Source organism: Carassius auratus, linkage group LG30F (assembly GCF_003368295.1).
Source record: "Carassius auratus strain Wakin linkage group LG30F, ASM336829v1, whole genome shotgun sequence".
In the NCBI taxonomy this organism is placed as follows: domain Eukaryota; kingdom Metazoa; phylum Chordata; class Actinopteri; order Cypriniformes; family Cyprinidae; genus Carassius; species Carassius auratus.
Genome location: NC_039294.1, coordinates 1,861,444 through 1,887,407, shown reverse-complemented (window position 1 = coordinate 1,887,407; position 25,964 = coordinate 1,861,444). Strand labels below are relative to the sequence as shown.

Below are 25,964 nucleotides of genomic sequence, written 5' to 3'. Positions count from 1 at the left end.
GCAAAAATAAAAACAAGAACAAAATACAGTCAGAAATATTGTCAACGGGTTCTGATACTTCACAAAAGATGACCTAGTATTTCTCTTTTCTGATAGGGTAGTCTATTTGTATAAATTATTTTAGATAACTGGCAAAAATTTGCCTTAATAAATCACTTGCCTTCATAAAACCAACCCAAAAAAAAAAAAAAAAAAAATTCTGGGCCAGAAACAAATGAATTAAAAGACTTTTAAAAGACTTAAAAATATTTTTAAATATAATATTTTTTTGTTTAAGTGTATTAATATTATTGCACCTGTATATATATATATTTTTTTATTATAAAAAAAAAAAAACATTATTTAATTTTTTTATTTTTTATTTGTAGATAAAATATATATGTTTAAAAATTGGCTGTTAAAACTAGTTTTTTTTAAATCAAACATATGTTAATCAGGATTCTTAAATAGCAAAATCATAATTTTATTCTATGCTGTTTTCTGTTAATACTGTACATGACCTTCACTGAACATTATTGTAGCACACCTGCCATCCAATAATCGAGAAATCTCCGATTTCAAATTCTGTCAATCACAAAATACAAGCAATAAATATATGCACTACATTAAATTTCTAATTAACCTTTTGTCTTTGTTATTTAACCTGTTAACTGTCGGTTCCACTTTTTGAGCATAGGCCTGAAAATGACATTTCCAACTTAAACTGTTATACATTTTGAATGCTTTGGTCCACAGACTTAAAGTTGGTCTCTTTTTAAAGCAGACACTTGTCAGATTATTGTAGAAGTGAAACAAGTTATAAACATTATATAACAAAAACGTTATGGAAGTTTAAGTTTATGAAAATATAAAATATCATACTTTACATATTTATATGTTATATAATATATATATATTTATAAAACATGTTTTACTCTAAAACTGCTAGAAAATCTAAATTCTGAACAAGTTATGTTTCAAATTTGAGGTTGATATCTCAAAAAATGAGCTTTCAGTGAGATTTAGTTTGGGTGTAGTACCAAGCTCTTCCACTAGATGACCATCAAACCCCATTAGTAACAATTTAAGGGCACCTTCATTTCCATAAATGGTTTGAGTGACCTGAAACATGTTTTTCCATACTTCTCTAAATCTTTATGAAGTAGACATCACAATCAGAAGTATTAAGAGTCAGTATGGCAGTATTTGATTTCAATTCAACCTCAAAAAACACATAAAAGACATGCTAAGAGAACCCTGGACTTGCGTTACAGTTCACAATGCATCAAAAAAGGATAATCTATTGATTTTTCTACATATTCAAAACACGTTTAGACCTTTTTTTCTCAAAAAATACAATGGATGTTATCTTTTGAACACTCTCCATGAAAGTTAATACAGATTTTTCCTGATTTCATCTATGCATCACTGTTTCAAAGTAAAGGTCAGAACACACTCTCTGACTCTGATGAGTGCTCTTCTTACATATTAATAAATTAGAGTTGCTCTGTAAAATATTTAAAAAATAAGTCACCAAATATCAAAACTACAGTCTTTAAGCTTTCCAGTGATATATTACTTTAGGTTCAGACTAAGATATTACAATTAAAGCATGTAATGGCAAGTCTAATCAACAGTGACAGTTAACAATATTGTTAACCCAATCCTAGCATTCACACTGCTGAAATGTTTACTTATTGAGGTTATCCACATTGTGTGAATGAAACAGAAACCCACACAGTCAACACATACTATTTTGGCCAATTATTTCAGCCCTCCAAGACTATTTCGGCCTGAAACTGAAAATGGTTATTTTAGCCGCTGAAATGTGAGTGCATCACTAACCTAAATTCTAAGATGAACTTACGAGGTACATTGAGGTACAGTGCATGAGGCACTCAGTGATACTCACTTTTGTAGTTCCAGTGAATGCTGGTGACCTGGATCTCCTGTGTGGGGATGTACTCTTGCAGAAACTTTTTCCCTTGAAGCCGGTGCCAAAGTGCACTTTTACCTGTGTTTCTGTCCCCACGGATGACTATTTTCACTGAGAGAAACCAGAAGAACATTAATATGATTCAATTTAAATTTCAATGCATTAACAAAAGTCACTGATTGGAAATGGAAAGATCTAAACCAAGACCAAAAGTTTCACAGTGGACTGTATTTGTATTGTACTGATGCAGCACAAAGTGCCAGCTATATCTACCAAAACGTGTTTTTCACAGCTGAAATGCTTGGTATCTGCGTGTCTAAAAAAAGAAACCTCTACCAAGGAGAAGCGACTGGAAAAATAGGCCAGTAGGTGGGTGATCATGTATCATTCATGCATTTTTAATTAACACAGAGCCGTGGAAACAGCACGACGAGTATTCAGAGTCAGATCAATGAAGAAACACCGACTGGCTCACTGATGCAGCATCACATGTCAAAACTACTTCAACTAAACTCTGAAACAGAGCAACAAACATTCAGTTACTGTACGTCTCATTGTGCATTTGAGACACAGAATTTCATATCGATTTATATGATGTCTCAAAATTTCCAGTGAAGTAATTTTTAACCTTGCATTTCAGAATTGCTTTGAGGAAAAATAAAGACAAAAATAAAGCTATATTTTTTAGGTTTTTGCATTTACATTTTTTTTTCATAACAATGAAATCAAATTCATATTACTGCAATGCAATAAATAAATAACATTTTCATTGCTATTTATAATGGTGATTGTCTTCGGATTTGCAATACTATAATGTTTTTTTTTCCTCTTCTAAAATCAGCATAAATAAAGTTTATTAAAATAAGTTTATTAAAAACTACTAGTATATGACTAGTGTGGTATCATATATATATATATATATGTATTTATTATTATTTTTTTTTTTTTTTTTATTCTTTTTTTTTATGATTTGTGGATGAAATATGACCAAGGCAAGTTCTTGACAGATTTCAGGATTTTTGTTTCAATTTGTTGTTAAAGAAAATTTTACCTAGAAAAACAAGTACTGCAGAGTTCTCTTAAAGAAGTATAATACTTTAGACAAACCACACAGAAAAACTCACTGGACAAGCCTTAAAGAAAATAATGGACAAAATTGTTCGACCAAACTGAAATCTATTTGTGAGTGGCTCTGCTCAAAGTTAGATCAAACGCGAAGCTCTTACTGTTATACTGCACGCCCTTGGCGAAACGCCTCTGTAGACTCTGGTTCATGGACTGCAGGCCGGCAGGAATATTTCTATCCCTGAGCTGCCCTGCTTCAGAGCCCACCAGCTTCTTCAGAGCGGTGAACATCTCGATGAAAGTCCAGCAATACTAAAGACTGCTCTTCTGGGGAAACACTCACTGTGGTGTCAAAGATCGGAGACTTCAGACTTTCTTAACCTGACATTATTGATGGCAAGTGTGACGTGGTCTGAAGGTCAAGAGTGGAGTCCGTCTTCAATATATATATATTGATGCAGTTAGCAGATGTTTATTTTCTGTTTCAACAGTTTACGATCCTAGATTTAGCCACTGTAACCGTTGATAACTGTCCATACCGCTCTACTGGCATCACCTGCGACAGAACAAAAGATAGAAACTTAAAACCACTTTTTTAGCTGCTGAAAGTATTCATTTTCTGATCATTTTGCCCACCAGTGTATATTCTTCCAAAGCAGTACAAGTTGTGTCAGGAATAGACCAAAAAGTTAGTATAAAAAAAGATAAAAATAAAAATAAAAAAAAGAAAGAAAGTTTTTGAGCTCCAGGACAGGACGACAGTGATATTATTGAGTAAATAATGAATTTTCACATTTGGGTGAATAAACATGAGCCCCAAAATTTCAGAATCAGAAAAAGCCTTCACCAGCAGAAACCACACTATATAAACACATTTTAGGTCTAATAACTGATAATACAATTAAATTGCAGTTTAATTTTAACTTTTAAAAGTGTTTTTGATAACTAAATGATCATTCCACACACACACACACACACACATATATATATATATATATTATATACACACACAAATTAAAAGTTTTTGTTTACATAATATATGTGTGTATACTGTATATATTTATTATGTATATATATATAAATAAACATACATGCATGTACCGGTATATATTTTGAAAATGTTTCCATGCATTTATATGTATATCCATGTATGTATTTATATATATATAATTGATATTATATACAAATATTTAAATGTATGAACTAATATCAGTATAAACACACACATGTATTATGTAAACAAAATCTTTTATTTTGCATGTGATTAATCAACTAAATTTTTTAGTACATTAGCATAAAATAAGTATATAATACATTGGCATATTATTATTATAACAATATAATAATTTGCATACTAATATTTTTTATTGTTGTTTACATAAAGCTAGTCTGTCAACCAAAGATTACAATCCAATTACGAATTAGTTAGAAAAGATCGAATAGAGGTAAATTATTGATAACTATGCACATAAGAAGCAGAACTAAATTTGCATGATATTTTAACCTTGCATTATAACTAAGTACTGCAAGCAGAAAGAGATCTAAACTGTATACATAATTTTACATTACTGACGTCATATTTTACATTTACATCATATAATCTCGAAAGCAGAATAAACATCATCACAACCTCAGATTAAGACAGAAGCAGCAGATTCATAGATCAAATTAGTTATATAAACAAAATGCATCTATAGTTAACATAATATGCATAATAGCCAAGCACAATAAACTACATTATAACAACATTTAATATCGTTTAACTCTAAACCTAAATAAGTAACATTCAACAGTGTTCTGCTCTAACTACACTATATCTCTCACCTGTCAACTGTTTGACCACAATCACAGGATGAACCGGCTGTTAAATATTCTTTAGCAGCTTCAGTCAGCAGAGGTGTATATTCACTGAGACATTACACCTTGTAAGCTGCTAAAAACGGCTGACCTCCGACGAGAAAGAGCGAAGTCTGTCCCTGTGAAGGCGCTGCTTGACTCCTTTGTGTGTTTAGTGAGGTGAATTATTGCGCTCGTCTGCTGGGGTGCACGGCAGCCCGTTTTCTGTGCTGAAGGAAAACATTATCCTTAGCATCCCACTCTCATCCCAGCTCATCCCTCAGAGTCCGTCAGCTTTGGAATGCCGTGAGAACAGAGGGGCGCGCGTCGCTTGTGCTGCAGCGCCTCTAGCGGTGGGATGATGAATAGCGGCGCCATGGCGCTTAACGCCTCTAGCGGTGGGATGATGAAATAATCGAAATATCAACACTAACAGTTTATATAATATAATATAATATAATATAATATAATATAATATAATATAATATAATATAATATAATATAATATAATATAATATAATGTAATATAATATAATATAATATAATATAATATTGATGCATAAAACAAAAAAATCTAAATGTGCATATAATAATTTAGCAATATTCTATATTATTCAATAATACATTATTATTGTGTGTGTGTGTGTGTGTGTGTGTGTGTGTGTGTGTGTGTGTGTGTGTGTGTGTGTGTGTGATTATGCATATGTCCAACAGCATGTAATATAATACTTTTATATTTTAAGGCTAATATTTAGAAAACCAAATATGAATATATGAACATATGCATGTGCTATCTATCTATCTATCTATCTATCTATCTATCTATATATATATGTCTTGTCTGTCTCTCTCTCTCTCCCTCTCTTTCTATAGAGCACATGCATATTTTTTTTAAATAATTTGCTCCTATATTTTAGAATATTATTCTATAATATTTCAGTTTTTTCCTAAATTCCTCGATATTATTTCCCGAACTATTATCATAATTATTCATTAATTTAGCTTTACACGCGATTCTGTGCATGTACAGTAGATCTGTCAGTCAATATGAATATGACACATTTGTATGAATATTATTTACTATATGTACATTATGCACAACAACAAACTAATACTGACAGTAAAAATACATTTAAAAAATGACTAGCATACATTTAAATGTATATTATGTATCTACGTTATGCACCAAATAAACATTTTGTAGAGGTTATCGTGATAGACAGATAGCCCTCCTGTAAAAAAAAAAAAAAGAAAAAAAAAAAAAATTCTAAGATTCAAAAGCCCAGCGCACGCTCACATTATGACGTAATCCAGTGAAAGAGCACGCGCTCTTCTCAACAATGTCGACCACCAAAACACAGCAGCCGCGCCGCGCGCCTCCGTCCAGCAGAACACGAGCACAACCGAGCAAATGAAAGCCAAATCTCTTCGTTGAGCGGTAAGTCATGGCGTTCGTCTCGTAATGCTCGCTTTGATTCTTATTTTGTCGCATTCATGTTTATTGTCAGGATCGCCATATCCCTTTAATGCATGTAAAAGAGGCGTGGCGGTACATAACGCACGCAACAACCGTCCGAGAGATGATGCATTTGCTTAGCAACAGAGGAAAAGATGAGATGTGCATTTGTCAGCTGACTATATGATGTATATCGACGGGCAGCATGGTCGACAAAAGTGCTTTGAGATATGCATAAAGGGTTCTTGTGCGTGTTTCATGTGGACGTTTCCACCAATGTACAGTATAATATACATTGTTTGTGTGGATGTCTGTATGCAAACCACACATACAAGCAAAACTGAAACAGAAACAAAGGGATGACGGTTTCATATTATGTGGCCTGCTGTGCGTGAGTCTGTCACACTTGAAAGCGTAGTTAAAAAAAAAAAAAAAAAGTGTATTAGAGCATTTTTTTTTCACTCTGTGCAATTGCTAGCAGAGAATGTCAATCTTATCAAATGCAATAAATTGTATAAATGCACAAATAATAATGCTATTTATTGTTCATAATGTGCTTACAAACAGCAAGAAATATGTTTTTAAAAGTATAATAAACCACACTAAATGTTTTAGGTGCAATTCTACATTTTGTATGTTAGTGATTATTTAATTTAGTTCTTTAAAGTATATTGTTTGCTAAATAGCTAGGTAACAATAACATTCAAAGTGAAATAAACCACAGTCAGATCATCAGGAGGATCTTAAAGGGATAGTTCACCCAAAGATGAAAATTATGTCATTAATGACTTACCCTCATGTCGTTCCAAATCCGTAAGACCTCCGTTCATCTTCAGAACACAGTTTAAGATATTTTAGATTTAGTCCGAGAGCTCTCAGTCCCTCCATTAAAAATGTGTGTACGGTATACTGTCCATGTCCAGAAAGGTAAGAAAAACATCTTCAAAGTAGTCCATGTGACATCAGAGGGTCAGTTAGAATTTTTTGAAGCATCGAAAATACATTTTGGTCCAAAAATAGCAAAAACTATGACTCTATTCAGCATTGTTTTCTCTTCTGTGTCTGTTGTAAGCGAGTTCAAAACACAGCAGTTTAGTGATATCCGGTTCGCGAACGAATCACTCGATGTAACCGGATCTTTTTGAACCAGTTCACCAAATCGAACAAGTCAATCGTTCGTTCGTTATCTGGCTCGGCTCGGTGTTCATCTTCAGTTCTCTCTTCACAGCAGTTCAGTCAGTGTACTGTTTGAGTGCATGCATTACTCTGGGATATTGGTTTATTTGAACTCAGAGGGAATCTCAGTCACATTAAAAAAGTTAACAGCTTAAGTCATTTGTGGATTAATGCTTATTGGAGACGCGAACCGTTTAAAATGATTCAGTTTGATTTGGTGAACTGGTTCAAGAAGATCCGGTTACATCATGTGATTCCGGATATCACTAAACTGAAGTGTTTTGAACTGGTTCACAACAGACACGGAAAAGATACAGTGCTGAATAAAGTCGTAGATTTTGATATTTTTGGAGAAAAATGTATTTTCAATGCTTCAAAAAATTCTAACTGACCCTCTGATGTCACATGGACTACTTTGATGATGTTTTTCTTACCTTTCTGGATATGGACAGTAGGGCTGTCAAAGAATATTCTAAATTCGAATATGTATTCGAATAGTAAAAAGGTGAAAATTAATATTCAAATAAATAAAAAAAATGTGGAAAAAAATGCCTGCGGTAGTAGAGGCGTGGTTGTCTGCTTTGCGATTGGGCGCGCTAGCGTGCCTGAGGGTTCAGGGACAGGTCACAGGAGTCGCACAGTCTGGCACAGCATCACTGCTGAAAGTTGACGCGTCTTCATGGAAGATGGCAGCAAGTGCAGAGCCCAACTCGACCGCACAGAGAAAGTGAGGTAAAATTGTTGACCCGCGAGATAAAGTTGTATGTAAGCTATTTAAGATACAGTTAGCATACCATTCGACCACTAGCAACATGAGGTCACATCTCAAAAATGTGCACCCAAATGAGCTTGGCATAATGTGTCGAACTCCAGCTAAACAGTCATGTCTTGACACTTAACATTGCTTTGCATTGCCCGCCACAAGCTCTTTGTCTGCAAAACGACTAGAGGCCATAACGGATAAATTAATTTTGTTAATTTGTAAGGACATGAGACCGATCAGTATCGCGGATGGGGCACGCTTCGGGTAGTTCTTTCAAGCAATGGATCCGAGGTTTGATTATTTATCGTTTATGTCAAGGAAAAGTTCCATGTTTACCACAGCACAGCTAGCTCGGAGCATTCAATGTCAGTTCTATATGCTGTAAAACTTCAATTAATATTAATAATATTTGTTTCAATCACTGAATGGAGCCTTCTATATTTGGGACAACAGTCGCGACCTTAAATTGCTTGCCTAAAAATTTGTTTGTTCATTTAAACCATTATGCGCAGAGAACATGAGGGTGAGAGAGCTTGAGGTCTGCAGTCTTGGCCATTAGTTGATTTCCTTGTTTTTGTATAGGTGTTACGTTGTCATATATGTTTAAACTTAAATAGACTATCTATACAAGTAGTTATGTCTCTTTGTATTATTTTGTCCTGTTATTAACGTAATGCGCGTCACTGACAACATGCGCAAACAGATGTTCGAATAGTTCGAATATTCGTGTATTTTTTAGAGGGAATATTCTAACGTTATTTTTGAGCAATTTTGACAGCCCTAATGGACAGTAGACCGTACACACAGCTTCAGTGGAGGGACTGAGAGCTCTCGAACTAAATCTAAAATATCTTAAACTGTGTTCCGAAGATTTGGAACGACTGGGTTTGGAACGACATGAGGGTAAGTCATTAATGACATAATTTTCATTTTTGGATGAACTAACCCTTTATTTTAAAACTGAGGGTTTTGCATCACCCTGAACGAGTTTCATGATAATGTCAGTCCGACTTTGCATTATCTCACTGATTCACCAAATAAACAAATACATTCACATGAAATATTGATTTGAAATGTTGAATTATGATTGCAGAGTATGGAAGCCTGTTTCTGCCACAGGATAAAAAATATATAAAGTAAATAGCTGGCAAGAAATATCTCTCAAAAAAGTCAGGACTGTGAGGTATAAACTCAGATTTGAGAGGAGTAAATTTACAATTGTGATAAAAAAAAGTAAGAATTGTGAAATAAAAATTCGCTTTTTTATTTAAAAAAATTTTTAATTGAGAAAAACTTAGAACTGTGATATTTGAAATTGGAATTGCAGGGGACAATTCTGAATTCTATATTTAATCTTTTTAATTTTTACTTTTTTTCTGAAGTTAGAATTTTGAGATGAAATTCACAATTAATATTCATTTTTTTTTTTTTTTGTGGCCGAAACAACCTTCCAAAGCAGTGATACAATTATACAGTTTAAATATATTTGAGGGTTTTGCATCCTCCTTAAAAGGGTTTATTTTATAATATTGTCTGCCTAACTTTACATTATCTCACTGATTCACCAAATAAATAAATACATTGACATGACATTTTGGCCATGGAATAATTGTAATTGCAACTTTTTATTTTTCACAATTCTGAATTTATATATATTTATATCTTAAGTCAGAATTGCGAGAACTATAAGATATGAGCTCAGAATTGCAAAATATAAACTCACAATATTGAGAACTGTGTAAACTCAGAACTGTGAGCTACAAACTTGCAATTATGAGGAAAAAAGTTTTTATTGTGAGACGTGAACTGTGTAAGTGTTCCTGTAGCTCAACTGGTAGAGCATTGCCATATCAAGCGCAAGGTTTTGGGTTTCATTCCCCGGGAACACATGATAGGTAAAAATTGATAGCCTGAATGCAGTGTAAGTCGCTTTGGATAAAAGCGTCTGCTAAATGCAGGAATTTAATTTAATTTAATTTTAATTTAAGCTCAGATTTTAGAGGTAAAATGTCAGAATCGCTATATATATATAAACTGGTATAAAAATTTTTTTTTAAAAAAATTTATTCATTGGCAGAAACAAGCTTCCATAGCAGAGTGATAGAGTCTAACCCAATCTCATGAAAGTGCGTATAAATAGTATGCCAAATAAAAAAGAAAACTCGTGGTATTGATATCAAAAATGGACTTTGGCATGCATATACTACGCGATGGGTAGGTTAGGATTGTGGGGTAGATCATTGACCTCCATAACATATGCACGCTAACAAATTTTGTATCATATGCACGCCAGTGGTCATTGTTGCATATCAATACCACGAGTTTGCATTTTTATTTGGCGTACTATTTACTTGCATTTTCATGAGACTGAGCAGTTAATTATGATTATACAAATTAGACCACAGATTGACCAATCAGAATCAAGAATTCCAGAGAGCTGTGTAATAATCTTTATTCTTAATTGAAAGTCCCTGTTGTTATCTGTTTAATAGGAGTTTTCTGCCACTGTGGATTCTCTTTTGTTTAGATCAGGAAGGTTTAGAGGAGGACATGGCGGCTCAAGAACCCTCCCCCCCGACCTCCATGGAGAACAATAAGCCTGGGTTCCCAAAGAAGATTCTGGCCAACAAACTTGAAGACAAACATTTATGCAACTGCTGTCAGAACATTTTGAGAAGACCGTTCCAAGCGCAGTGCGGTCATCGCTTTTGTTTTTACTGCTTCAACCGGACTGTTGGGTAATTCAGTCTGCTGATCGAAAACAGATGCCGATAAAGTGCACTTCTGATGTGATGACTTTAAAACATTAAATCAAAGATCATTTAGGCAAATGACATGACATTTTATAAATCTCAAAAATACTGGAATGATGATACTTTTTGAGAGCATCACTTTAAAAAGTTTGAAGTTTGTAAGATTTTGTTCTTCTGCTCACGGAGGCAGCATTTTTTTTAATATCAAAATTACAATAAAAATGTGAAATAGTATTACAATTTAAAATAACAATTTTCAATGTGAATATATGTTAAAATGTAATTTATACCAATGATGCGCAGCTGAATTTCCAGCATCATTCCTCCAGTCTTCAGTGTCACATGATCCTTCAGAAATCATTCTAATATACTTATATATTTGCTGCTCAAAAAACATTTCTAATTATTATCAATGTTGAAAACAGTTTTGCTGCTTCATATTTTTTGTGGAAACCTAGATGCACTTTCTTCAGGATTCTTTCAGGAATAAAAATAGAAATTCTTCGAAACAACAGCATTTATTTGAATCATCCAAAGCATCAGTTATCAATGACTTTGCTGTCACTTGTTTCAATTTAATACATCATGTGTCTAATATATGTATATATCAAAATAGTACATCTGTGTTGCATTGCCATTTTAGGTCTGGACCGCAGAAATGCAATGCCTGTATCAAGGAGGACATCTTCGAAGAGCCCACGTCGATCCTCATACAAGGATGTGTAAGTGCAAATGCAAATATCCAGACTTGTGAGCGTTTTAAAAGCCAAAGCTTTTATTGCAGAGCATGCACATTCTCTGTGTTTTCTTGCAGGCGTTTCCCGACAATGCTGCCAGAAGAGAAGTTGAAAATCTTCCAGCTGTGTGCTTCAACGAAGGCTGCTCCTGGAAAGGCAGTATTAAAGATTATGAGGTAACAACTACATGCGCATACTGTAAATATCTAGTGTAAATGGACAGCTTGTCATTATTCAGTGGGCTACATGTGTCATATCACTGTTTTTTTGTAGTTGAGCCATGAGGGGAAGTGTGAGTTCATGATTCTGCCGTGTCCTTTGTGCAAAGAGCTGATTAGACTGAACGAACAGGAGCGTCATAATGAACGCGAGTGTCCTGAGAGAACGCTCAACTGCAAGTACTGCAAAGAGCCATTTCACTTCAAAAACATCAAGGTAAGTGAGTGCTCGGAGAAAAGATCGGAAGATCTCAAAAAAGCTCTTTATGGCACAAAATATTGTGTTTTCACAGGCCCATGATGAGATCTGTCCCAAATATCCTATGATTTGTGAAGGATGTGCGAAGAAGAAAATCCCCAGAGAAAAGGTGTGCTGATCAGAAACATATCGCTCAGTTACACTGAGTTCAGAAAACAGAACAAGCAACAGGTATGGATTCTTTGCTCTGCTCTTTTTAGTATGTTGACCACATCAAGTTCTGCAGCAAGTTCAGGACTCCGTGCAGATATCATGTGGTTGGCTGCGACTTGTCAGTAAGTACAGTTTTCATGGAGTTTACTAAATTTTACAAAAATAACCACAATCAGTAGAAGTCCAAAAATGGTCATGAAATACCCTTTTCTTCTTCTCCATCCCAAAACTCAGTGGACAACATAATGTACGTACAGCACAGGGTTATTACTTATTAACGAAATGCTAAATATTAGTTTAACTTGAAGTACTAAAACTAATAAATCAAAATGAATGATGAAAACTTTGTAGACATTCAAAAACATGGATAAAAACGCAACAAAATTACAAAATTAAAGTGAAAAGAAATAATAAAGAATACAATATACAATGTTAAGAAAATAGCAATGAAATAGCAAACAAATAAAATGTATTTTATAAATGTTTAACTGAAATAAAGTAAAATAAAAAGTAGATGAAAAACCAACAAAAAAAAAACTTAATGACTGCAAAAAAGTGATATAAAAACTACAAATCTCTAAAACTAAAATAAATAGAAATTAAAACTAAATAGATATATAAAAACATTAATATTTGATTCATATTTAATAAATATTTTAATAATATTAATTTAATAAAAATTACCTAAGTATTTGTAAACCTAGGCAAAAATTAATGAAAATAAATGCTGATTCAATATATTGATAAATGCTTAATTTAGTAATAATAACAATAATTCAAAAATAAATTCAAACTAACTAGAAAAAAAGAAAAACATAAAGTGAAATCACAAAAATATCCTGTGATGAACTCAACTCACAATGCAGTTGCACGGACGCAAACGTTTACATTCACATCTGTAGAATAAATCAGATGGGACGAGTTACACACTGAAGTTTAATCCAGCTGGTTTCTCTTTGAGGTGGAGAAGGAGAAGATCCACGATCACGAGCGTGCCTGTGCTCACGAACATCTCAACCTGCTGTTGCACTACATCATGGGCATGAAGGTCAGTCTGGAGGGTCTGCAGCCCCAAAGCCTGGAGCTGGCCGGTCACAAAGCACACGAGCTTCACCAGGCGCTCCGAGACCTGGAGACCAGAGTCAGTCAGCTGAGCGCCATCCCCGGCCCGACCGGACCTCCCGTGCAGGGGGTCCCCTCCTCTTCATCCTCATCCTCGTCCTCCTCTGCGCCTCCAACCACGCTGCCCACCTCCTTCACCCCTCTGCCCAGCTCGGTGGGTGCAGCGCTGGAGCTCCAGCTGCACAGCGAGAAGACCAAGGTGGCAGATCTGGGCCGTCGCTGCCAGGAGCTGGAGGTGAAGGCGGGGACATTTGAAGACGTGGTCTGCGTGCTAAACCGAGAAGTGGAGCGCTTCGCAACCACCATGGAGGCCAGCAACCGCCAACACAGACTCGATCAGGACAAAATCGAGGCCCTAAGCAACAAGGTAACCCTGTTAAGACTGATATTTGAAATAATAGTCCGAATTTATTTTAAATGTAAATTAATGAGACTTGTATAACACTATAGCAGATACTATCAGATAACTTCCATAATACGTCTCAGTAAGATGATATTTAAATGCGTAGTTTAATGATCAAAGCTCTATCATTTAAAAACATATAATGCATTGCAAATACAACAATGATCCTTTAAAAGACTGATGGCTATATTTGATATTCACATTTTAACATGAAGTGATTATTTATTATTGTGAATCAGTAAAAATGTTTGTATTTACTACTACTTCTAAAAATAACAATAGTAATAACTTAGTAATAACATAACTTAGAAGCTTTTTAAGATGATGGATTCAAATAGAAATTTTTGTGAAGAAATTTTTTTTTACATATAGGCTAATATTGCATATTTTCTATATATATAAATATCTGTATGCATCTATGCATGAATGCAAATATATAAATGAAACTAAGAGGACACATATTAATAGTAATAATAATAATAAAATGGAAGCTTTTAAAAATACAAATAGGGTAATTTTTTGCATAATATATGATTTTTTTTTTTTCGTGAAGTTGTCCCACTACAGTAAATCTCTCATTAATAAGACTTATTAAGATTATATTTATAAACTGATTAGTTTTATAATCAAAGCTCTGTAGTTTCAAATCATATGTGCAACCCAATACAATGATGATTGAGAGATGAACAAAAAAAACGTTCCTCAAAAGGCAGATGGTCTTATTTGATACTCACATTTGAACATTATTTAAAAAAGATATGTATAGCTAATCAAGTGTTCATCTGGAATTATTACTAACAATATAAGAGCTATTCTTACAGTATCTCACAGCAAAAAAGATAAGTGAAGCACAAGCTGAAAGTGAACATTTGTACAATTACATAAAATGCTCTTTCCTTGCTTAAAAATATAAACTATCAGTGAAACAACAGAAGGCATTTAGTAGAGGGTTTTCAGAAAAGTTCAGTTGTTGTAGATATTGTGGTTCTTATTGAATATAATACAGTAGGATTTAAAGGGTTCACATTGTGATCCATGATCACATCTTTCTTTGCCATGTGAGACTCAATTATGCTCTAAATCTAATCAAACGGCCTCACCACGTCCGTATTTCTCCATCTTGTGTCTCGTGTAGGTTCGTCAGCTGGAGCGGCAGGTGGGCGTTAAAGACCTGACTGTGGCTGAAATGGAGGGCAGATTGCGGGAGATGTCTGCCACCACGTTTGATGGCGTCTTCATCTGGCGGATATCAGATTTCACTAAAAAGAGACAAGATGCCATTGCTGGACGGGCGCCTGCCATGTTTTCACCCGGTAAAAACAACCACATTAGTCAGAATAGACACTGTAATTATTTTTGATTTGTCAGTTATATATTTGGACCAACATGCTCTTTGGTTTTGTTCAGCATTTTACACAAGCAAGTATGGATATAAGATGTGCCTGCGGATTTACCTGAACGGGGACGGGACGGGTCGTGGGACGCATCTCTCGCTGTTTTTTGTGGTGATGAGAGGAACGAGTGACGCACTGCTCAAATGGCCCTTCAATCAGAAGGTACATCACAGTTTTTTTTTTTTAGACTGCTTGCCTTCAGACTAATGCTAATAGTTACCACAAATAAATAAGCTTTCTATTTATAGTTTGTTAGGATAAGACAATATTTGTCTGATAAACAACTATTGAAGGTGCCAAAAAATCTAAATATTGAGAAAATCAGTTTTAAAGTTGTCCAAATGAAGTTCTTAGCAATACATGTTACTTATTAAAGATTCTGTCTTTATACATTTACGGAAGGAAATGTACAAAATATCTTCATGGAACATGATCTTTACTTAATAACATAATGATTTTTCGCATAAAAGAAAAACCAATAATTTTGACCCATATTTTTGGCAATTGCGAGTTATGAAGTAAAAATTATGAGTTATAAAGTCAGTATTGCGAGATATAAACTCGCAATTCCAGGAAAAAGGCAGAACTGTGAGATATGAAGTTGCATGAAATTTAGAGTTTTTTCTTGCAATTGCGAGTATATATCTCACAATTCTGACTTTATTCTGACTCGCAACTGTGTGTTATAAAGTCAGAATTACAAAATATGAACTAAAAGTCAGAATTGTGAGATAAAATGCCACTATAACCTCGGAAACAGGCTTCCATAAAATTCAAATAGGACAAACTTTAAGTGATTAAATAATTTATTTATATATATATATATATGTATGTATACAATTTTAAGTCAACATAGACATTTATTTTTTTGTGAATAAATAATACAAAATAATACATAAAAATACATTTAGTAAATTAATTTGTGTATTAATATATATTAGTATATATATAAATATATAAATATAAATATATATTAGTATATTTTACATTATTAAATTATATATTGGATTATCTATTTTAATATTAAGAATAGTATTAACGTTCTGTGTTTTAACCAAGGCAATGCAGGTGAGGAAAATGAAATGAACCAATTATCAAACCCTAACCTATCCTAAATGCATTCAAAATGCATGCATTGCTATGTGTTTGTGAGCTGAAGTTAGTTTGTTTCTTCCAGGTGACGCTGATGCTGCTGGATCAGAGTAACAGAGAGCACATCATCGACGCGTTCCGTCCCGACATCACTTCCTCCTCGTTCCAGAGGCCTGTAAGCGATATGAACATCGCCAGCGGCTGCCCGCTCTTCTGCCCGCTGTCCAAGCTGGAGGGCAAGAACTCATACATACGCGACGACACCATCTTCATCAAAGCCATCGTGGACCTCACTGGCCTTTAGGTGGTCTACTTTCGTACGGCATGGTGACGCAGGATCTGCTTCACCACAGCAGGAGATTTGTTCCACAACGTCTGTTTTGACACGTTTCCCTGCATGTGCTAATCCGTCACAAATGTTGCACTGATGCATAGTTCCAGAAATGGTTGGTTGAGCTCTGCAATAGGAAAAAACTGTCTTGAAACACTGGAATTGAACGTGAAGTCCGGTCCAGTCACATAGATTGCAATGCAAAATCGAAAGTATAATAGTTCAGCCAAAAATTGTAGATGAGTTTGTTTCTTTATTAGGACAGATTTAGAGAAATGTAGAATTGCATCACTTGCTCACTAATGGATGCTCTGCAGTGAATGGGTGCCGTCAGAATGAGAGTTCAAACAGCTGATAAAAACATCACAATAATCCACACCTCTCCAGTCCAGCAGTTGACCTGTGAAGACAAAATGTATGGAAGAAACAAATCCATCAAGGCATTTTTAACTGCACACGAGGTCTCTATCCAATTTATTGCTTTCTCCAGTGAAAGACTTCTCGACTGAATAAGGAGAGAAATATGCACAGATCAAACGCAAGCTAAAACAGCCCCAAGTTAAAATTAAGTTAAAATCTCTTGAGGGATTTTTTTTTATTTTGGCTTCACAAGATGTTAATTGATGGACTGGAGTGTTGTGGATTACTTGTGATGTTTTTATCCGCTGTTTGGACTCTCATTCTGACGGCACCCATTCACTGCCAGAGGATCATTGGTGAAAAAGTGATATGATGCTAAACTTCTACAAATCTGTTGCAATGATGAAACAAACTCATCTACATCTTGGATGCCCTAAGAGGGAGTAAATTTTCAGCAAATTATTTTAGTTTGAACTATTCTTTTAAACTCTTCAGCAGAACATTTACTGTACTAATTACTGTAGGTGGAAAATGGGATTTAATCACAGTAAAATGTGTTAATATTATCAGCAGCTCAATGCATCCTCTAATTAGATAATTTAATAAACAAACACGCTGCTTAGCATTTTTATAAATTGCAATTTGCATGTCGAAGTGGATAAATTGTGCTCCTGTAGTGTTTTTTATTGTCCCACAGTGAGTATAGTGAGGGTCATGATGGTGGATTTCCTTTAATCGGTGTTTGGATACATCTGTGGAAGATAGTTTGAAGTTTAAGGGTAAAAATGGTATAAATCTTACCGTAGGTGTCTGGAACTTGAGTCTTGTGCATATGAATATTCAAGTTATTACATTGCATTTTGTATATTTATAAGAAACAAGACGAGTCTTATTACTTTTGCAAATAAGAATATTTCTACAGTTTACGAGCTTGAGTTTGTAGTGCTTGCCGGCTTCATAGAGTGCGAGTTTGTATTTTATTCCTTTTCGATTCTTCTCACTGCCAAACGAGGTACGAGGCAGTTTTTGTGTATTTTCTAGTCTAAATTGAGATGTTTACACAGGACCAAGCATTTGAAAACGTTTGCTATACAATTCTCTTTTATATTTGGCATTGGGTGTGTAACTAGTTAACCAGAATCCAGATTTTAAACCAGTTATGACAACTATTGAAACTTCTCTGTGCATGGGGAGCCTCAATCTGCAAATGCACATGATATTTATTATCACACACAGTTTACTCATCCAGTGAGTGACGACACCACTGCTGACATACTCTAGAGATGGATAAAATAAATATTAAACATAATGATTATTATTTAATATGATACACTGCTTCTATTCTTAAAAACTGAAAGCAGAAATCAATATACTGTATAAGTGATCGATATGTATCTTTATATATAACCATAAACTCTTTATACAGTTAAATGTATATACAGTTTACATCTATTTTATTATATTTAATGCATATTATTTATATAGCTGTACATGTGCAGTCATGGTGGTTTAAAACTAATTTTAACTTCTTCTTAGTAAATTGTCAGAAATGCAGATTAATTTGTACATGAGATGCCTTGCGATAACCTAAATCCGATCACTTGATAGGAGAAATAGTTCATCTTAAAGCTGAGAATCTATAAACTGCAATACTAATGAGGCGTTTATTAAAAGGGAGGAAGTTAATGATTCCAGACGTTAAAAAGAGATGTTATACTGTGTTTCTGTGACATTATTTGTGCCAAATATGCATAGTGAAGTGCTGTTAGAGTTATTAGATGATGATCTGTCCTTTAATGAAAACTGATTGAATGTATGTCAAACTTAACATGTGCAATTTTATAAAAACTCAAATTTAATTTCACTTTATTATTGTTTTCTTTGTGCCAGGTGAAATTTCCAGCTAATTTTTCAAGCATATTACCGTGCAAATTATAAACTTACAGATTTGTAAAATTCATAACAATGGACTGCTCATTCAAAGCATTTTATTACTTTTAATGAATAGTTATTCTGGCTAACAAACGTTACTAAATGTTGTATGTACCAAACAATAAGCTACAGTAATTAATGCCAAAACTTCATTTCGTGTAAATTTTTTCCTGTACCTTTATCTATTTTAATTTTATCAAAGTATGTTTCTATGTAATATGCAAAAAATGGTCATAAAACATAAAAAAAAAAAAAATTATTTCACATACCTTGATCTTGGCTACTGTTGATGTTTTACAATCTCATGGTCATGGTCTGCTCAGTCGCTTGGTTTTATAAAGACTACAATTACACTGTCACAAACAAATTCATTATGCTATTATGCATAATTAACATTGCTGGCTGTTTTAGAACAAATAAGTATATATATATATATATATAAAACAACTAATAATAACATAATTATATATTTGTATTATCTATTATATACTATTTAAGTCTTTGTGTGTGTGTGTGTGTGTGTGTGCTTTTTAACAATGAATATAATTATTATACTATTATTTTCTATTATTATTTTATAATATTCATTATATTATTCATTAAAACAAATTATATATATATATATATATATATATATATATATATATATATATATATATATAAATTTTTTTTTTTTTTTTATTCAAGAGAAATTGACAACACATAAAAATCCCATCACTAAAAATGACATTTTTATTTCCTATTTTGTTGAAGATCAATTTTAGACACATTCCAGGAGAAGAGATTGAGTTAAATCAACACTTTTAGGGATTATAGTTATTGAGAACTCTATGAGGGAAAAGAAAATATTGTAAAAATAAATTTTAAAACAAATGATCAATAATACATAATACAATCCTTTCAGAAAACAATCACATTTAAACTTGCTTCTTTAATTTTGAAAACTGACTAAATGAACACCATCCTGGCTACTGTATGTCAGACCTGAGTGTGGCAGTGAATCAGTTGAGGAAATGACATCACTTCTGAACAAGAACTGTATACGATCACTGAATATTTCCTTTAATCATTCTGAAAATGGAGGTTTGTTATAGGAAGATGTTGTACCATGATTCAAATATCACATTTCACGTGCCTGTTTTTACAAAGTTTATAGAAAACCCTCCACCAATCACAACTGTTTATAACATATTCTGTCTCTATTCTGTGGCATTCTCTAGTCCAATAACGTTAGAACATGGAAGGCAGAGTTCAAATGGCTAGAAGTGTTTCACTCAGGAGATCTAATTGTATCTGTCTGTGACGAGAGATGTGTGGGATTTTGGAGAAAAGAGAAAGAGGGACATTTAAAGTCTATGATCTTTTCCGTCTGCCTTCAAAGTTTCTGAAATTGACTGGCCGGATCTTCATCTCCGCGAAAGGAATCGAATGCTCGTGGCCTTTCCAGTGGAACCAGTTGATGCCCTGTGAATTGAAATAGTTTCATTTAATTTAAATATGGTACAAAGCATTTCACTGTCGTATAAGAAGGGCTGTAAAGTACTTCGCTCAAATATTATTTGAGGGAATCTGTAGCATTACTGAACCTAAAGACTTGGACTATTTTTTTGGATTATATTTCCAAGGTAAAAATACTACTGTATGTTTCTACCATGTTTATTAATCTTAGTTCATGGTCCTTTCAAAATTTACTAGTACAAATTTAATTTGTTACATTTTTAGAAATGTTATGTGCGCCTATCATTTTTCATTATTTTTTTTTAATGTTAAATATTAAAATTTTTTTCCAGTTTTAGGTTTTGTTATCTTTCCATTTATTTATGTTCAGTAATTTTAGTTTAAAAACTTAAGCTAAATAAAAATTACAAACTGAAATAAGTAAATTTTTCTTTCAATATTAACATATCTCAATTAACAAAAGTGTTGAACAGTTTTACATTCAGAAGGACTTAACCCCAGAACTAACAATGAAAAATACCTTTTGTCAATCTTATGGTGTATTCACACCAAACGCAAATGTAATTATTTGCGCGAGCAGTTTGCATACAAAGTCAATGGAATGACATGAACAGAGGCGAATTCACACCAGGCGACGTGAATGAAGCGAAATGCATGACGCTTTTGCCGTGAACGCGAGATACTAGTCTCAATCGCGTCTTCCACGTAAAGTTACAAAATTTCAACTCAAGCAGAAAATTTGCCTGAACGCAAAGAGCTTATTGGCACATCTGGTTGAATAAGAAAATGGATACAACTTTACAGAGTTGTGTGCGCCTCTGTATGGTCTTTACTGAAGTAAGTCATCTTTACTGAGATCATGTTTCTAGTGTTTAATTTTAATTTAAAACAACAAGTGAAATACATTTTGATGTAAAATGTAACTGGTTAAAACAGCTCTTTACTTTGTTCTGCAAGTGGAGAATATGACTTACTTTGCTGTGACTGCTGTCTCCATATTTCCCCATCAGGTTCACTCGATGGCAGTTTTTATACCAGAACGCTCCCTTGTAGGACAGGGCACAGTTGGTGACCGCAATGTCATTGTCATTGTCATAGGTGGAGAAGGGCCTGTTCTGGTGATACGACAAGGAATCACCTAAAAAGAGACAATATTACAAGCTAAAAATAAAAAAACCATCATTGTGCATGAAATATTCGAAATATTCGAAATCATTCAAGAATTATGCATCATGAATGCATGTATAAATTATCTTTCGATCCTAATATTTGCATGAGATAATCCTAAAAATTACGTTTTTTTTCTTTGTTTGTTTTTTTTGTTTTTGATTGGTATTGATGGTTCCATGAAGAACCTTTAACATCCATTGAACTTTTCCATTTGTTCTTTGTAGTGAAAAAAAAAAAAAATCTTTATATTGCTAAAATGTTCATCACAGTTTTGGAGCCAAAAATGGTTCTTCTATGACATCACTGCAAAAACCTCATTTTTTGTGTAATATGTAAGACAATGGATAAAAGTGTATGCCGAATGCATAATGTACTGTATATGCAATTCACCTGCGGTACCACTGTATGCACCAATCTGGATCTTGTAGCGGGAACGAGGATCTGCGATGTAAAATTTATCGTAGGCAGCAAACACACTCTCCTGTCCGTCACGCAGGTCCACGCGCAGCTCGTACTGACCGGCTGAGGTGATTTTGTGAAGATTTGAAAGCCCTGAAAGACAAAGACGTGACATCTCTGTCAGTAAACCCAGTAGATTTTAGTGTTATAATGACTTTGGCCTGTTAAAATTGAGTCGCACCGATCCAGAACTCATCATTCGTGTCACCGAATCCTGCAGAGTAGTTCCTCCAGTTCCTGTAGAAATCCACTTTGCCGCTCTGACGCCGCAGGAACACCTGTGGAGATGAACACAATCGCTGGAGCGGGTCAGTTTTTCACCCAAATGTAACTTTAGTTTCACGTTTTGTGTTCTGATAACTTTGTTTTCTGCATATTGAGATCTTGTTTGAGCTGTTTGCACTGTTGCACCAGTTTTTTGTTAGTTCTTGGCATATTCTTAAGCCAGAACATAGCTTGTAGGTTGTAAGCTGTCCATGACGTAATGCATAGTCACATAATATGACATTTACCCTCAATGATCCAATAGCAAGTAGCCTTTACATAGCACAAGTTGTGTTAAAATGCTGTGCATTTCAGGTTACCCTTGATTCTATGATCTTTTGCCTATGGATGCTTGTTTCTGCCACATAATAACAATAAAAAAAAAAAAACTTTTAGTTCACATTTCTGACTTTTTTCTTGGAGTTACGAGTTTATATCTCTCAATTCTGACTTTGCTTCTCAGAAGTTTACATCTGTCAGTTTTGAGTTAATATCTCAGTTCAGGGTGAAAAAATTGCACAAGAAAAAAAAGAAAAAAAATTTACATTTACCTCTTTATTTATTTTGTGGCAGAAACATTAATTATTTCAAATAAAATAAATATTAACTGAAATAAAACAAAATATAAAAATCTTAAATGTACATTAATTATATATATATATATATATATATATATATACACATGCTCCATTCCTCATGCTTCCATGCTTAATCGGGTTTGTCAAGAAGTGCCCCCCCCCCCCCCAAAAAAAAATAAAATAAAATAAAATATCCCAGTAATGTTCTATTTCTCAAAATGTTAAAGAGGGAGAAGTCTTAAGGACTGAAGTCTTCCAGGTAAAATTAGATAACTGATTAAATTCAGCCAGTCTGTTGTTTTATTCCTACTGTTATTCCTGGTCGGATGCTTCCATAAACATTCAGTTTATTCACAGAGGTATGTTCCAACATATTTAGTAGTGTGTAAGCTTGAACTCAGTGTGTCTTTATGTCAGAAGTAGCCAGAGTAAAGCGCTCATCTGGACTCACCATCCAGCCCCCACCGTCAGTGTTCATGTCACAGTAAACCTGGATGGGCTGCTTCTCGTCTCCGCTGATGTAAATGGTGTACGGCCCGGAGGACGTCTCTCCGTTCAGCAGAGCTTCGGAACAATCCTTGGCGTTCCTGTACCGCATGCCAACTGTACACAAACATAGATCACAAGAACAGTGAGTGCATTTTCTCCCAGTCAAGAAGTGGATGTATTTTAATATAACTTTATGCATAAAAAAATGACATTTTACTGCACAATAAAACAGTTAATAACCTTAATTCAGGGTTCGTACAGAAACTGCTAAATTAAAAGTAAAAAATGTATTGGTTCAAATAAAGTATCAAAATCAAATAATCACATGGTTTTATTGAACAACACTGTTAGAATACATAATGTAATATGCCTATAAATAATACCAACATAACCAATTTAAGTACATTCAGTATTATAAGAAATACCTGCAGAGGGCGCTAACGGCCTGGTTTACAGAGTGATTCAACGACGTTTAAATCTATTTAATTGTAATATTTGGACACAACCAAACTCAGAGCGATGGTTGAGACTTTTATTTAGAAATTTACCACAAAATCAACTTTTTACTGATATTGCGAGATGGCTTTTCAATGCAAGGAGTAATATCACGAGATCTCGTGCGCTGCCAGGCAAAAAGGCTTTGTATTTATATCAGATGTGCTGCATCGTTAATTTTGCAAGAAAATATTGTTTTTATCGAAAACTAAAATTAACACTAATAATATATATTCTGTCTTTTAAAAATTCAAGTGCTTTTCAAGTACCTTTTCATAAATTTGGCTGTTTTCATGTACTTTAAGCACTTTGTACAAACCCAGTTAATTATTGCAAGGTTATTATTGTTAACTATTTAAAATAAAGAGTAACTGATATATAAATATAAACATTTTATTTCAGTTAATTGTCCAAGTTTGAAACAATAATTATATATGAAAACATAACTGTGTTACTCTTTTTTCCCTATTTTGTAGCATTAATGTTATTGATTAAATATTACAAGAACAAAAACAATGATGTACAAAGAATGCTATTTTAGAACAATGAAAATACTATTATATATTTTGTTAGTTTATGTTATGACTTAGTTTTGATTTAGATTTATTACACTTTCTTTTTTCATTTAAATTTTAGTCTTTACAATTTTAAGAGTTTCTTTAATTTTTATAATTTTTTTATATGTCTAAGTAGTTTTTATTAAAGGTGGGGGTGAAATGCTATTTCATGCATACTGAGTTTTTTACACTGTTAAAGAGTTGGATTCCCATGCTAAACATGGACAAAGTTTCAAAAAATTAAGTTCCAAAAATACTCCTTCCGGTTTGTCACAAGTTTCGGAAAGTTTTTTTTCGAGTATGGCTCTGTGTGACGTTAGATGGAGCGGAATTTCCTTATATGGGTCCTAAGGGCACTTCTGCCGGAAGAGTGGCGCTCCCGTAGAGCAGAGCAATGAGAGGCTGAGCAGAGACATTCACTGATCAGAGCGAGAGCGTCACGAATTGTCACAAAAGAAGTGTGTTTTTGGTTGCCAGGGCAAGACAACCCTGCACAGATTACCCAAAAAAAAAAAACAGCATTAAGGGACCTTGTTAGTGCGTCCCCCTCCCATGCCGGAGACCCGGGTTCGAGCCCCGCTCGGAGCGAGTCGTTGCTGCTGCTGCTGCTCTCGTTCAGTTTCAGCCTCGGGATCTGATTCTGGATCATAAATAAACAGCTGAATCTGACTGTTAGCCATGTTTTGTTTTGGATGATGTTTTTTTCCTCACAGTAATGTCACAACTTCCAAACGCTCTCAACGCAAAAGCCTACTGGCGCTCGTGATTCTTTAGCTCCGCCCACACGTCACGCCTCCAGTGGCTCTTGTTTTTCCGAAAAAAAATCGGCACAGACTATTTTTCTCTTATAAATATAATAAAACTACAGACTTTTTGGAGATATGAAGGATGCAGTACTACTCTATAGGTACTCAAGATTAACAGGATATTGAGTGAAAATGAGCATTTCACCCCCCCTTTAAACTCTAGTTTTCATTTCAGTTTATTTTATTTTTTATTTTTTTATTTTAATACTTCAACTTAAACTGAGCAAAAACGAGAAACGTTGCCTTGGAAACTTATTATTATTATTTTTAATGGATTATTGGCGTAAGAATTGTCGATTTTGATTTCATGGTGACTTTCCGGGTGATTTGAACACAGTTTTCGCAGGAGCGCTAGAGTAGAGGTTGAGCAGTGTGTGACCTGTGGTGAAGACGGTGCTGATCTGTGTGCTCCTCTTGTGCTCAGCGACGGCCTGCAGTCTGACTGTGTGTTCAGTGCTGCTGCTCAGACCAGACAGACTGTGTGAGGTCACAGACGGATCCAGATTCAGCTCCTATGGGAACAAACAGCACTTACGATCTGAATAGCAGGAAAAAAAAAACTCATCTTTTAAATATATATTTAAAAAAAATGTTTGCATGAATTGTATACAGTATAGTTAGAAAAACAAACAAACATGAGTTGATTTTTGGGTGAACAATCCTTTTATACGGCCGGTATTCTTCTAGCTGCACAACAGCCGGTAGCAGAAGTGGGTAACTAGA

General features: G+C 34.1%; 3 protein-coding genes across 10 annotated transcripts in view; 1 reads left to right on the top strand and 2 right to left on the bottom strand.

The window, feature by feature from the left end:
- LOC113068009 (rab-like protein 6) overlaps window positions 1–5,211 on the bottom strand; it is a 28,556-nt gene extending 23,345 nt beyond the window's left edge. For 2 of the 3 annotated variants that reach the window (XM_026240554.1, XM_026240555.1), the window contains exons 1-3: window positions 4,805–5,211; window positions 3,142–3,536; window positions 1,892–2,026 (exon numbers count right to left, since the gene is read on the bottom strand). In XM_026240554.1, coding sequence (XP_026096339.1) covers window positions 1,892–2,026; window positions 3,142–3,271 — 265 coding nt within the window. In that variant the 5' untranslated portion in view covers window positions 3,272–3,536; window positions 4,805–5,211. The remainder of the gene's footprint in view (window positions 1–1,891; window positions 2,027–3,141; window positions 3,537–4,804) is intronic. The other variant, XM_026240556.1, reaches the window with a different exon arrangement.
- Window positions 5,212–6,112: 901 nt separating this feature from the next.
- LOC113068008 (TNF receptor-associated factor 2) lies at window positions 6,113–17,014 on the top strand. Its single transcript, XM_026240553.1, has 11 exons — window positions 6,113–6,254; window positions 10,739–10,949; window positions 11,608–11,686; window positions 11,779–11,877; window positions 11,975–12,136; window positions 12,213–12,287; window positions 12,379–12,453; window positions 13,293–13,820; window positions 14,992–15,169; window positions 15,264–15,412; window positions 16,428–17,014. Exons 2-11 carry the CDS (start codon window positions 10,762–10,764, stop codon window positions 16,644–16,646), a joined length of 1,752 nt encoding a protein of 583 aa, XP_026096338.1. The 5' UTR covers window positions 6,113–6,254; window positions 10,739–10,761; the 3' UTR covers window positions 16,647–17,014.
- A 2,660-nt stretch (window positions 17,015–19,674) lies between these two features.
- The window catches only part of tnca (tenascin Ca), a 61,938-nt gene continuing 55,648 nt past the window's right edge, over window positions 19,675–25,964 (bottom strand). For all 6 annotated transcript variants that reach the window (XM_026240546.1, XM_026240547.1, XM_026240550.1 and 3 more), the window contains 6 exons: window positions 25,621–25,753; window positions 23,346–23,497; window positions 22,234–22,330; window positions 21,984–22,145; window positions 21,398–21,561; window positions 19,675–20,429 (listed from right to left, as the gene is read on the bottom strand). In XM_026240546.1, the coding sequence (XP_026096331.1) occupies window positions 20,319–20,429; window positions 21,398–21,561; window positions 21,984–22,145; window positions 22,234–22,330; window positions 23,346–23,497; window positions 25,621–25,753 (819 nt within the window). In that variant the 3' untranslated portion in view covers window positions 19,675–20,318. The remainder of the gene's footprint in view (window positions 20,430–21,397; window positions 21,562–21,983; window positions 22,146–22,233; window positions 22,331–23,345; window positions 23,498–25,620; window positions 25,754–25,964) is intronic.

What these genes read in the sequence shown, in the direction of transcription:
- LOC113068008 (XM_026240553.1), top strand. Translation starts at nt 10,762, where the DNA reads ATGGCGGCTCAAGAACCCTCCCCCCCGACCTCCATGGAGAACAATAAG. An exon ending in TTCACTTCAAAAACATCAAG is followed by an intron (nt 12,137 to 12,212) that starts GTAAGTGAGTGC and finishes GTGTTTTCACAG; the next exon opens with GCCCATGATGAGATCTGTCC. An exon ending in AATGGCCCTTCAATCAGAAG is followed by an intron (nt 15,413 to 16,427) that starts GTACATCACAGT and finishes TGTTTCTTCCAG; the next exon opens with GTGACGCTGATGCTGCTGGA.